General features: G+C 35.4%; 1 protein-coding gene across 1 annotated transcript; it reads right to left on the bottom strand.

Moving 5' to 3' along the window:
* Nucleotides 1–8398: 8398 nt before the first annotated feature.
* On the bottom strand, nt 8399–11804 carry LOC128234512 (uncharacterized). Its single transcript, XM_052948768.1, has 5 exons — nt 11716–11804; nt 9947–10097; nt 9309–9477; nt 8791–9011; nt 8399–8479 (listed from the first exon to the last, which is right to left on the bottom strand). Exons 1-5 carry the CDS (start codon nt 11802–11804, stop codon nt 8399–8401), a joined length of 711 nt encoding a protein of 236 aa, XP_052804728.1.
* Between the last annotated feature and the right edge of the window lie 2621 nt (nt 11805–14425).

Below are 14425 nucleotides of genomic sequence, written 5' to 3'. Positions count from 1 at the left end.
GCTTTGTCAACGAAATCCAAACGCTCGTTATATTTAGATATTGAACTATTGAGCACTGACCACCGATACGCTGTTTTGCCTCTTTTTTATTTTTCAGAGGTCTTTGATTTTGTAAAGTTGAGCACTCTGTTTGACACGAATTAATTAGCAAATATCATAACAGCTATTTTCCATTAACACACAATAGATTTAGGTACTTAAGTACATTATGGACAGTGATTAATGAAACCATACGTTATACTGCGAACAAGCCAATTATCAAATATAGAAATAAAGCTACGAAACATAATACAACTTTTAAACAATAAATATAAGATGCACATATTTCACCATCGTATATTTGTTAGCGCAAGTGGTTTTAAGTTCAAAATGATTAAGATTCTTTAGCGAGTAAAAGCTACTTTTTTGCACAATACGCAAAACGGTCAGTTTTGAAAGGGTCCACTAGAGTAAACGTTCTTTTTAAACTGCTGCATTGACTAATGATGGTTATAGTTAGAATAATAAGAACAATCTGTATGATATTTTTCCTGTTATCTGTTTCGTTTTAGTTTGACAATGCAATATATTTTAAGGTAGGTTTTAAGACTGAATTACCGATAGAATAAGGGACAGAATATGTATATAAATATTTTTGTGAAAATTCATCAAGTATGAGTTTACAATTTTGAAATCTTTTTTAAACATTCTACTTTCTTTGTTGTTAATGTTGATGTTATGTATCGTATTACAACGTATCTAGTTGCAAACTACAATAAAACTCCTCAAACACAATATTAAGAACTAAATTTGGTTTTGTTTCATATCAACACATATCTTTTATAGGATGTATATTTCTTAAACGACGAAAGGACATCGCAGTCAACACACTAGAGATGTATGTATCAATTGTTAGTTTATATAAGTGATTAACAATTTGAAAATTTGACATATCTGTAAAAGTTGCAAAGTAAGAGCTTAAACAAAGCATACATGTATAATTATTCTTGTCATAAAAGTTGACATACTTGTTGCGTTCTATTTTCAGTGTTGAAAATCACAGCGGTAAGTTTCTATCTTTTAGGGTACTATACGTGCATGTATGAATCCTTTCCATCCTTCCAACCCTTTATGTTCTAAGTATAGGTTACAGTTTTTTTCTTTCTTAAACGTAGCCTAAGGGAGGGGAACGCAGCGAAGTGACAGTGGCTTCTTTTTTCATAAAGAAATATCTTAATAAATTCTAACCGAGTTAGTGTTAGCCACTTAAAAATGCATTAGCATTAAAATTAAGCCTTGGGCCTGTCAAAAAGACCTGTCAGTCACTGCCTGGCGGGACGATACAATAAATTGAACGGCAAATTGAATTTTATTTTATAACGTGTTCAAATGATCAGTTAAATAAGTGGAGAAATGTGAGTGAATACACCTGTGAAATATGACTCTTACGACGTCACTTGTATCCGAATTCGAGGTCTTAATCAAAATAATTAAACGTTTATTTATTGTCTATTATTGATAAAATAGTTATAATCATATAAAAGTCACATAAATATGCAGTCTGTCATTTGGAATTATATCCAGTTTCATACTTTTCGCTCTGGTTCTCTGCATACTAGTATTATTATTTTTTCCCCTTCAAATAAACTTTTATAAATAAATGCAATTAATGATATCGGAATAAAACAGACACGGCGTCGGAAAATGGTGTGGTACACATGGAAACGGAAGGAGTCCAGTACGCAGTTGTGCAGAGGCAGGCGGCCTCACAGGGGATTGAACTGCAGGTGAGTCACTCTTCACCCTTCGAGGTAATCTTCGAGATTTTTCATGTGATGCAGATATCATATAGAAGTACAAAGTACCCTGAACATAAATGTAAGACTTGAAGGATAGCCAACAAAATTTCAATGTCAGAATATGGAGAACACTTATTTAAAACAGTAAGGAGGGTTTGCAATATTTTATAATTAATTGAACATGCATGCATTCAAAAATAACGACTACACATGATGATTTACCAGATATGATGCCATGCAAGTTTAAAAATATAACCATCCTTTTCAAATGTTATCCGTATTCGATAATTAAACTAATATTCACGAATCATGTCATTCGGTAACGCAGTACAATGCTATATATAGCAGCAACAACGTAATGGCGACGGCCTAGCATACGCCGAGTTGGACATCGCGTTCCTACAGGAAGCTAACGCCAGAGTTCCAGCAAGGAGAACAAATACGCCGACGGAGTATGCTGATATTGAGATCCCCTCAAAACTGGAACCAGCTTTAGAAGATCCTATATCCCACAATGCATCAATGTTGAGCTAGATCAAAGTACAAAAAACAATCGTAGAGTGTCTATATTTTATTCCTCATGATTATGTTCGGTATGTGTACGTGTTCTTTTGTATTCTATACCCATAAAATAATGTTTAAACCAATGAAAACATAATCAAAACCACTTTATGGAATATTGAAATATATTATTTCCTGAATGGTATAAGTGACTGGTAAAACACTTTTCCTTTCTTATATATTTACATTTTAATAACCTGCACCTTGGACGCTTGTGCTGTGCTCGATTTATTATTTCTTTCATTATTGTATTTAAACACATTGTGCTTTAGCTACCAAGTATGTCTCTATAAATGTTTTTGATATACTATGACAATTACCTTTGTTTTAATTGAATGCGGAGCCATAAACTGAACGCCATTAGTAAAGAAATGCATGACTGCAGTGATCTACTGGTCGTGTTAATCAGTTTTAAAGGCATTAAGTAAACATATATTTTGAATGTTGTATGCTTAATGCACGTATAAATACTTATGCCTGAACGGGAAAAGTTCAAGAAGGCTCTCTTTTGCCTCGAAAAAAACAAAACAGACATTGTTTTTAAAAAAGTGTTGTTACTTATTACGGTGGCCGCCTTTTTAACCAGCGATCATAGCTTGCACATGTTAAGAGTTTCGCATATAACGCGTGTGATTTAAATATTGATAATGGCAAGAAATGCTGCTAAATTTGTAAAAAAAGTAAAATGGTGAACAAATGGCAAAACTTTCACGTGTTTAGTCAATTATTGTTACTATTTGCACTTATGTAATCATTACATAGATTGTAAGCACCAATGTTTATTTCTTACCTCCTGCGAATTTGCATGCCTAAGAAGCAGAAACGTTGAAAACATAACTCGCGATATATTGTTAAATATGAACATTTATTTCGAAAATTTAAAACTAGACCCTTTTTAGAGACACAAAGCAAGGGCCCAAACGACAGTTAACTCTAGACACAAATTCATAAAGACCACAAACACAAATAACACAGACAGACCAGATATTAACCAAATAAATTAACGGTGTGTGTTTTCATGTTTTCACGTTAAGAAAATAAACCCTTTTTAGAGGCAAATGACAAGGGCCCAATCGACCAATAACTAGAAACACTAACATATAAACAGCACAAACGTTAAACAAACACCATATACATACCACACACTCATCAAATTACTTGACCAATAAATAAAGGGATTACCGCCTTTGACCGTTCAATGGAACACTATTTCACTGGAACACGAGTCTACCGGGGGGTTTATGGGACCTCACACTTTTCCCAATTACAAAATTGAAATCTAAGCATCATCAAACCAAGCATCACATGATTGACGTAGAATTTGGGAATTTAAACAGCGACTAAGTTTCATGATTCCTTAACAGGTTATTGGTTACTTCAAGGCTACAGGTAATGCCCTGGTTATTTCTGTTGTGTCATTTATACACCACTGAAAATAACAGCAACGAGAATGATACCGAAAAGTGTTGTTGCCATCTTGCAGGGCGCGACTCATGTAAAAGAGAAGTATGAATTTGAATAATAAATATCATTTCGGTCACTGTGTACTTCATTCTATCTTGTACTACTATATGATCCTTCACACATTGTCATACATTTTTGAATGTGCACTGTCTGCACCTTGTTTGTCAAGGAGTGTTATTCTAAATTGCAACTGCGATATCATCGTTGGCAACCACGGTACTTTCTTCCGTTACACAATTTAGAACACCGTGGTACAATTGACTGACAAAATCTCGTTTTAATGAATATGCATGGGGCAGGAGAGACAACCCTTCCAATGATATTCGCATGTTACAATCAAATATTGTTCAATAACTTTATATTGTCAGTAGCATCAATGACCGTGTGGTCTTGACTACTGTCAAGTAATATTGAACTGAGAAGGCGGACACGGTTCAACATCGGCAATCGCCAAAATATTTTCAACCGTAAAGCATCTGGTACCAATGTAACTGCCTCATTAATTATTCATGATTACGAGATTTTCCAAGCCAAATTGCCCACGGTACACAATGAAGCATAGCATAGTGTGTATCGGGGGTATCCGACGATGCTGCGATATATGTATGTAGCAAAACTGAAAACAGTAAAACTGCGATCTCTCGAGGACGCCGGGGTCCGAGCTGAAACCTCGAGGGAACCGATGTTTCGAACGACCCGAGTTTCAATTTTCCAGTCTGTTATGAACTAGTGTATTCTAAGTTGAAAGTCGTCAAACCGAATGTTTACTACGACACCAAGTATGTGTTTGCGTAGTGGAAATCGCTGATATGTTCAAAGGCTGTCTTATACTAAATGTAAAAAAAAACAATTATAAAGAAATAAATAGTTACGTTTATTTTTACAAAGAGCACATTTTCTAAATAAGCAACATTTAAGTATGACAGTACATATTACGGCATTGGTCAGATTTAAGTTTCGCAAAATTAAGGATTGATGATTGTCGCATCTTGTTTGTCTCGCGAAACTGTTTAAAGTCATAATTTATAATAAGTAATGGAGCCATAAGGTTTTGTGCATGATTTGTGTATTTGGGACCGGATATTGTGCTCGACTCCTCGACTTATTTCGGTTTCGATGCAGAGTCAGTATATTTTATATGAAACTAGAAGTCATAATTTATAATAAGTAAGGGCGCCATAAGGTTTTGTGCATGATTTGTGTATTTGGGACCGGATATTGTGCTCGACTCCTCGACTTATTTCGGTTTCGATGCAGCGTCAGTATATTTTATATGAAAATAGAAGAGAAAATGTTCGGGACCAAGCTCCGACCTCGAGGGACGGCGGTTCTCGAACGACCGCCTGTTCGTTCGACCGCAGTTTTACTGTATTGCAAATGTCATTTTCCGTAACACAAGTCATGTGAAAAATATCGGTTTACAATGGAACTCCACCAGAAGGCGGGGTCGAATATAGGCATACTCAGTGAATCTAGGCAAACCGTATTTATTTTCAGGGAGCATTGTCAAAATCCTGAGGTGGAAGGCATCAACACAGGTATCAGCATGGACTTGTAGCATGTGCGTTAAATTTTGCATTCATGTATAGAGAGAATATTATTGTTCGCGTTTGGTGTTCACGACTAACAAACAATTTTCCTTTTTATCATATGCCTAAACGTGGTATTAGAAGAAATTCAACTGCGTTTTATTAGAAAATCGCACCAAACTGTAAGTACTACAAAAAATCCTTTGGAAATGACGACAGGTATTGTGGTCCTTGCCCTGTGCGCGCATTCTCGTACACCAGAGTGATGATGCCATGCGTACCATAGATTTATTATTATCAAACCTCTGATGAATAAGAATGTGTGCGCGTTGATGTTTGGATTGGATAGCACAACGGCTTAAATTTCATAACGGTGACAAATATCAAAGAAACAACGAAATACCATTTCTGTTTCACTGATACTTCTCAGTCAATAAACACTGTGGAAAGCATATGATAAATAGAGCATATTTGTTCTATTTCGGTGTAGGATCGAAATTTATTTCACTGAGTGATTACAAAAACAATATATTTTTGGATTACGAATGAATTGGTTTTAATCTTACACCGAAATTTGAACCCATTGTCTTTTTCTTTATACTGCAACATAAGAGATATGTCACTGTTTTTGTCGTTAATTGGAAAAACGAGTGGTAGATATCGTGATAATGATAATTTAAAAAAAAATGTCAGCTTTGAACATTGAACGCTACATTTCTTCTGTAAGAGCAAAACAACAGCAGTGAAAATAAATGATAATTCACCGACAAGTATTAAAAAAAGATAATATTTGTGGATTTCAGTTTCGCCACTCGTGAAATAAATAACGATCTGAAACTGAATTAAACACATCTCTTGTTTATTGAATGGCCAAATTACACTTGTCGCCATTTACATAATGCATTGGCCAAATTACACTTGTCGCCATTTACTGAATGCATTGACCAAATTGCACTTGTCGCCATTTACTGAATGCATTGGCCAAATAACACTTGTCGCCATTTACTGAATGCATTGGCCAAATTACACTTGTCGCCATTTACTGAATGCATTGATCAAATTACACTTGTCGCCAATTACTGAATGCTTTGACCAAATAACACTTGTCGCCATTTACTGCATGCTTTGACCAAATAACACTTGTCGCCATTTACTGAATGCATTGACCAAATAACACTTGTCGCCATTTACTGAATGTATATTTGAATCGTTTGAAGTGAAAACAAAACAAATGTGGATTTACATCGAAGGAAAATAATTGTTCAAGTTTTAAAGTTTGTTTTATGATAAATGGACGTTAACCACATTCACTGTCAGAGATAAGTCTTGTTTTTCACCTAACAATGGTACACAAGTGAAATACATGTTTGATTGAAATCGTTATTCATACATATATGGCCTTCATTGAACTTGAGATGATTCGGTGTTAATGCTGAAGTCTTCCTCTCAAATCTGTTTATTTCAATTTTACTATATCTAACACAACCAAACGCAATCAGCTATCACAATACTAAGAAGACAAGAACAACAGCAGCAGCATACGTACCACGAAGAGCAGCAGCAATAACAGCAACGTTTAATCAGACGAAATTTAAATTTAATTGACGGGTTCATAAACAAAATGAACCATATGACTGTAATACAACACATTGTTAAATTCCAAACAAATTCATAAGTGTGCTTAGTTAAAGGGTTAAATCCGGACGCACGGTGATAGGTTGTAGGTTATGTCTCCGTGCTGCACGCCGTAGAACCGCACCTGAATATAATACAGAATATAATAATGTCGTGGTTATAGATGTTGGTCTTACCGGCGTTAAATTTTAACTCCGTGCTGCACGCCGTTGAACCGCACCTGAATATCATACAGAATATAACGATGTCGTGATTAAAGATGTTGGTCTTACTGCGTACCTAGTGCTGCACGCCGAAGAACCGCATCTGCGTGTACTATAGAATATAGTGATGCCGTGGTTTTATATGTTGGTCTTTCTGGCGTACTCAGTGCTGTACGCCGAAGAACCGCATGTGCGTGTACTATAGAATATAGTGATGTCGTGGTTATAGATGTTGGTTTTACTCACGAACTTCGTGCTGCACGCCGTAGATTCGCACCTGAATATAATACAGAATACAGCGTGATGTCGCGGTCATCTTTCCGGCATACTTCGTGTTGCACGTGGCTATGATCCTTAACTATTGTGTTAAACTGCAGCTCGTTAAAAATATTAGTCTGAGATGTACCTTGAATTAGTATTTTTCACATTGTTCTTTCTCATAATTATATGGCTGTCCAGCGAGCGAAGCGTGAACAATAAACGGCTAACATTTAGCTGAACGATTGAATGTACAAAATAAAATAAAATATCATCTCACATAGAACAATGCAGTATTTTGGGTCTTAGGTCGTATTCAATATACAACTTAAGTCAATCTTAAGGTCACACATCATTGACACTATTCACTGTATGGGACCGTTATTTATATAGAGCAATCCGATTAGCTACATCGTTCTTAGATTCAATTAAGGTCGATAGTGAATACAACTCCAGACCGAATTTTTCGATTCGGTAGAGCGAGGGATAATATTAAATATCTTATCATATGTATTTTTACTGTTAAGAAATTTAAACCCGCTCTCACTTCAAAATCAAACGTCTCACAGGGCTTGTTCACAATTTCAAAAACGTCATTTTCGAAACGACGTTCGCATACAATTTGGTGGGCTTTTCTGCACACACTATCATTTACTGTCATTTTGTTTCCTTTTTAAGCATATATTAAAAAGAAAAAAAAATGTTTGTTTCGGTATAACATCGCAATTATATTAATTATTCATGCCTGATTGATAGGACCTGATGTCTAGTACGAATCAAAGAACCGACAGTACTGCCAAAGGTATACATCCAGCATGTATGAAATATCATAATTTGTATAGCAGGCATGAAAAAGTATAATTGAAATGGTAAGAGCATGCACGCACGTGTTTATCTGCAATCCCCCGAGCACATTAGTGTCGGGCCCGAGGCGATCAGCGTTCATGAAGACGCTGCTTCCGACGGCGAACTACTCCTCTTCCGTCTGCATGGCGTATTGTCCTGGAGCAGAGACATGGGTTCCCTTAGCGGCGTTAAACGCGTTTGTTATCTGAAAGAAGGGAGATAACCCGTTGACAACATGGGCCAGAATGATCTAGTGGAATAGGTAAACGTCTTCTATTCATGATGTCATGGGATCGACTCCCAACACGGCCCCAAAAGAGCACCCATGTTGTCCCTACGCAATAATCAAACAAGAGCGAGATTTATATCAGACTTCATAATCGAGCAAATATTCACGCACTTGTCCCTGTATAAAACGTCCTGCCCAAATTTCATTTTAAATGGGTTTTTAAATCGGTGAGAAATGGCGAAAAACTCGGAAATAGTACCGAATTTTAAACTTAAAATTTCCCCCACAAACTGGAGGATAATTGAAAAATTAGTTTTCTCTGATCTATATTTATCAATCGTGTGAGCAAACTCGTGGACGAGAATATTAGATTTGCCGTAGTAAGGATCCGCGCTGTTACACAGAATGTTGTCATCAAGGATCCCGGTCCGCTGGCCCCCGGCTCCAGCCAGTTTGAAGAACTTACGGCCGTCAAACGTACAGGACGTCCTGCACTGCCCTGCACAACCTGCCGGGGAGGGTTTACACGTAGAAGAGATTCTTACTAAAGCCACGTGTTTCAGACATGCAATTCCTGACAGTTTAAAATTACGTGAGTTATAATGTGCCATACGTATTACATAAAGTGGAAATCGATTATATTATGATGAAAACAAGTGAGTGTGAATGAGACTCGTGTTTCTCAGCGATAAACCACCTTGAAATAGCGGATAGAGGGATTACATAATCTGACACAAAATCAAATTTAGTACGGGGTATTAGTATATATTTTTGGTTATAGTTTAAAACAATATACAGGATATACACGTATAGTCTTGTTCACAGCATCCGGCCGGGTTGTCGACGCTGTAATACTCGGTGAAGATAGTTATATGCTCCCAGGATGTGAAAACACCGACAGTAGCATGGGAGGCTAGGCGGTTGAATGTGGCGCTCGACATGTGACTCGTCATACGATGGATTATCTCAGCGCCCTGGAGTAGAGTGATTGGTTAGTTGGTTAATGAATGTTGTTAATTTATTGATGTGTTGGTTAATTGATATTTGTTGGCTTATGTGTCGGCAGAATGAGTGAGTTCTTGATTTAATAAATGGATGCATGAATGATTGATAAACAAATGATTAGTTGATTGATCAATAAATTGATTTGTTGATTTATTTCTTGATTAATTGGTTGGTTCAATAAGTGAATGAATGATTGATTGAATGAAAAATGAATTATTGAAATTCATTATTTTGCAGGATATGGGAGACAAACACTTACTTTACTTTAGTCATGATTTGTTAGTTGGTAAAAAGAGGGAGTGAATGATTGTTTGAATGAAAAACGTATGACTGATTGACAAATTGCTTGGTTGATTGATTACTTAATTGATTGCCATATTGATGATCGATTCTTTCGCAGGATATTGGACATAAACACTTACATTACTTTAGTCATACCGTATCTAGGGCATGGTCTCTGACATGGGTTGTGGCATCTACCCTGATCCTGTAGCCCCCAGGGTCGTTATAGTTGACGGCATTCTTGCTCACATACCGGGTCTTGTAGGAGGCACGTAACAGCCGTTGTAGGGTAGGATGTTCGTCTGTCCTGGATTGGAGACACCAAATAAAAGCTTAAACGAATTCCAGTGCACACAACTTTTCCTAATGGGTGCAGTATAATGCATTCGTAACAAAACGTTGATGCCAGCAAATTAATAATACCAGGAACTTTGTTTCAATTATACACTACTTTGATGTTTTCCTGCAAGTTTATTCAGATGTTTAATTATCGTCATTGTAATCATTAAATGACACTTTCAGTTCAATTGATGTTTTGTTTTAATGTCTTACCAAAGCTACAAATTAACACAAACCTGAGAGGATGATATTTAGAGGATAATTTTATTTGTTTTGAGTTAAGGTATTAGTTTATTATAGACGTGCTAGTTTTCAAATCAAACGTCAGCGAGCACGGGGCAGGGAAACAATTTAAACGATGTCATTTCCGAAATAACGCTTCGTTCGCATACAAATTTGTTCGCATTTTTGAAAAACTGCAATTAATTTTCATTTATTATCCTTTTAAGGCATATAATAAACCAAAATTAATGTTTGTTTCAGTGTAAGATTGCAATATATTTAACCTGAAGAACAGCTTTTGTAGCTCACTCGGTGATATATATCACGATATAACATTAAAAAAAACAACAATTATCCTTTATATTTTCACCGAGTGAGCACCAAAAGTCACATTTCACGAGTGGCTTACTTTATAATTCGCCTTTTTAGTCTGAGTCTAAAACGTCAGAGATTGTGGCCCATGTAATCGTCGCCGGAAGATGGTATACAACTCAATTTTTCCCTAATATATTGTTTTATACGAATGTATGAAAAAAAAACAGGAAGGTCAAGAATGAGTGTCACAAAATGATATAATTTTTTGACGAACAAAATCAAATGAACTTTATCTTAATTGACCACGTCTAGAAACAGATATTTTAAACCTAAAATGTGACCTAAGGATAAGTACGATGATAAGAAGGTCTTTAAAACCATCATTCTCACTAGCCATACTTCTGACCTGCGGTGTTTAAATGTGGACCTACAATAATCTGACTCTAGCATAAAAACAGTTCACAAGCAATTGGTCTTTTATTCACTAATTTTTCACACTGACAAACTTTTATAATCAAACTATTGCTTTTTATATATGATTTTCAAGACAGAATAAACAATTTATTTAGTGTAAAAAACAGATATTTTAAGCCCGCTAAAATATCATTTGACAACGATATAGTTATGTCCGACATGGAGACTTTAAATAACATAATTATATCAAAATCTTTAATATAATTAAATTACGACCTATGACTGGCATATATTTTCTCTTTTTTCACATATTTATTTAAAAGTGTTTTTTTTTTCAAATTTCTTAAGTGGGAGATTTATTGATGTAGTACACTGGAATTTACTTAGAAGTTTGACACGTGAATTTGCTCTAAAAGTAAGCACATATTATAAAAAAAAATCCATTATAAAACATAGATCAGTGGTCTTACTTTATTCTGATTAATTTTCATTCGAAAATATTTTGTATCTCTCAAGTTTTCAAGAAGAACCTCCATTTCCAGGGCGAAAAGGTGTCCATTACCAGTAAATGTAACAGCTAAATAGGTATGTGTACGAAGAGGTGCTTACGAATTGACTGGAATCACAACACTGACGGGGTCCCACTCAAGTCTTTCTGGCACCGGCGGTGGAATACATCCAACATCTGCCCAAAACAAATATCAACAACAGCAATGGTCATCATGTTTTTTTGTGTGTAAGAGACATAATACAGATAAGTTCAGTAAACTAGTTACAACTCACCACTGAAAATAACAGCAACGAGAATTATATCGAAAAGTGTTGTTGCCATCTTGAGATATATTCAAATATGAAAAATATTCTCATTTTGGTCACTGTGCACATGTTATCTTGTGCTACTATTTGATCCTAAAGACAGTGACATACCTGTATGCACCTTGTGTGTCAAGGAGTGTTATTCAAAAATTGCAAATGCGGCATACTATCACGGACTTATAAACCATAAGTCCGTGATTATAAGAAACGAAACTGAAGTAATACAAATTGCATTTTCAGCAACGCAAGTCATAAAAGATATATCAGTTTACAATTTAACTCCACCAGAAGGCGTCTGGGGAATGGGGAAACTCAGAGGATTAAAGCAAGTTAAGATTTTTTTCATGTGAGTTGGTCAAAATCATGATGGTCGAATGCATCTAAACATGGTTTAGGAAGTTGAAACCCGGCAATTTCCCTCTATCTTTCAGAAACTTTACGTTGCCTTGATTTAAGCCAGAATGTTGTCCAAAACGACCCAGGGCCTACTGAAAAACGCTCTATCTATCAATACATCGATTGATTAATCGATCAATTAATTAATCAATCAATCAATCAATTAATCGATCGATCAATCAACTAGACTAATTTCCCGACTAAAATCAAATACTTCACTATTTCTATGAGATTTACTTTAATACTGGAACTGTAAGCAAAGGTGTGCTACCTTCCTCTTGAATTGAAGCACAACGGTTTAACATTCAATATTAAACACGATCAAATTAAATATTAACCCCCCACAGAATAACGAATTTTGGCATGTCAAGATGTGTCTACTATTTGCCTATGCTATAAAGAGTACCGTGCATTTCGTTAAGGCTGCATTAGAAACCTGACATGTCACATTCCGTCTAGACAGTTCAGTCATGTGTTAGTAAACGTTTCTTAAAAGGTACATCCTTTTGTTCCATTTGCTTTCACTAAAAACAAATGAATCCTGTCACAATAAACGTTATATTAGATCAGGTTCTGTTCCATTTTCAGTCTGGCAATATATGTCGGAATCTCTATAAACTTTAATACATTTTGTTGTATTAAAGTCAGCGGACGTTGGACCGTTAAAGTTAAATAATGTCAATATCTAAAAATGTTCAGCAACCATTTCCTCTTCGCAAGAACATTCTCGTAGATGTATGTCATAGATGTTTTTTCTTCCATGTTCGTCTAGTTATTGTTTGATGTCGTATAGAATAATCAGACGGAAAATATCCAAGTTTGACGTCCGCGCCGCGAATAACAGGGCTTATAACGACATATCCATATGTATGTAAATTATAAGGAACAAGTGAAATAACAGTTATTATTACAACAAAAGGTTTATCTACTTTATTTTTATTGATATCAAAATGCATGTTCAGTTCTAACAAAGTGTTAGGCCAAATTAAAATACCTTCATTTGAATTAGGAGAAACCCAAATAAAAAAACAAAGAGGAAACAAAAATCCACTAATTTATTTTTGATAGAAATAAGTGTGAAAAATGATATTAAATTAACACCTTGACATTGGCTTCGATATTTACCTTTCATAATTAATGATATTATGTCTGTTCTTAGTGTTGAACATCCGGCGTAGAACTCAGATCTGGTTTATTCAACTAGCGCGTTCAATTTAAAAAAAGAATGACCCATCCTAAAATATATTTTAACATGTAGCCCATTCATTGTTTGAAAATGTGTGTCTTACTTTTTGTGTCTCCATTCTACGTCACAACACCAAGGGTAGAACGGTGTTGCTTTCACTGTCATCTCTCTGTTCATAAACGCTGGTCCTATCACTGATATTGTTCCATTCTGGTTCCTGGCTCCACAGATGTACCCAAACAGAGCAGAAATAGTTGTGGTTAACAAAAGGGAAAAGAATGAAAATGATTCCGAGTATACATAACATTCTAGTTAATAGTATGTGACTTGTACAAATGAAAGTATTCCTTTAGATAGATAAGAAGAAGAAGGGCATTCAGTTTGTTATGCAATTGAAACCTTAAGGAGTTTACTGATTAAACTCTTAGACATATATTGCACATTCGATTATCGCCTCTTGAGAGACAATTTAGTTAAGATGTGTTTATATATCCTTAGGAGAGCAACGCTACAACACCTGTATTAAGTACTAAATATCGGTACAAAATTAATCAAAATGTTTCCATTATTTCTTTAGTTAGTTATTAGTTAGAACATATTGTGTTAACTCTTAATGATTAAAATGATTGGCGTATCTAGCAAAGCGAGCGATTCCTTTTTAGACATTTTCATTGTACACAGTATGTTTTTGCTGACTTAAATTGCAACGTACTCTCTGCAAGCAGGGAACCAAATAATGACGTCATATCTGTTAAATTGTAAAACTGCTAGTCCTAGCGATTAGAAGTGGTAATCATTGGAAGCCGATAGGCTATTCCATTCTCTCGTAAGGAAGGTTACATTCTTCAAGTTAAAGTTTACTATCTTATTAATATTTTTAATCCTTAACCCGTCTAAAGTGATACTATATATCGACCTTTATTTAGAATGAAATATGTCGACGACTA

This window comes from Mya arenaria, chromosome 5 (assembly GCF_026914265.1).
Source record: "Mya arenaria isolate MELC-2E11 chromosome 5, ASM2691426v1".
Classification (NCBI taxonomy): Eukaryota; Metazoa; Mollusca; class Bivalvia; order Myida; family Myidae; genus Mya; species Mya arenaria.
The sequence above is the reverse complement of the archived record's forward strand: the minus strand, read 5'-3'. Positions and strand labels throughout refer to the sequence as shown.

Excerpts from the sequence above, each read along its gene's own strand:
- LOC128234512 (XM_052948768.1), bottom strand. The coding sequence starts at position 11,804 with ATGATGACCATTGCTGTTGTTGATATTTGTTTTGGGCAGATGTTGGAT. Across the intron at positions 9,012-9,308 it reads CTGTGAACAAGACTATACGT|GTTGTGCAGGGCAGTGCAGG; the intron begins GTATATCCTGTA and ends CCTCCCCGGCAG. Across the intron at positions 8,480-8,790 it reads TTTCAATTATCCTCCAGTTT|ATAACAAACGCGTTTAACGC; the intron begins GTGGGGGAAATT and ends CCCTTCTTTCAG.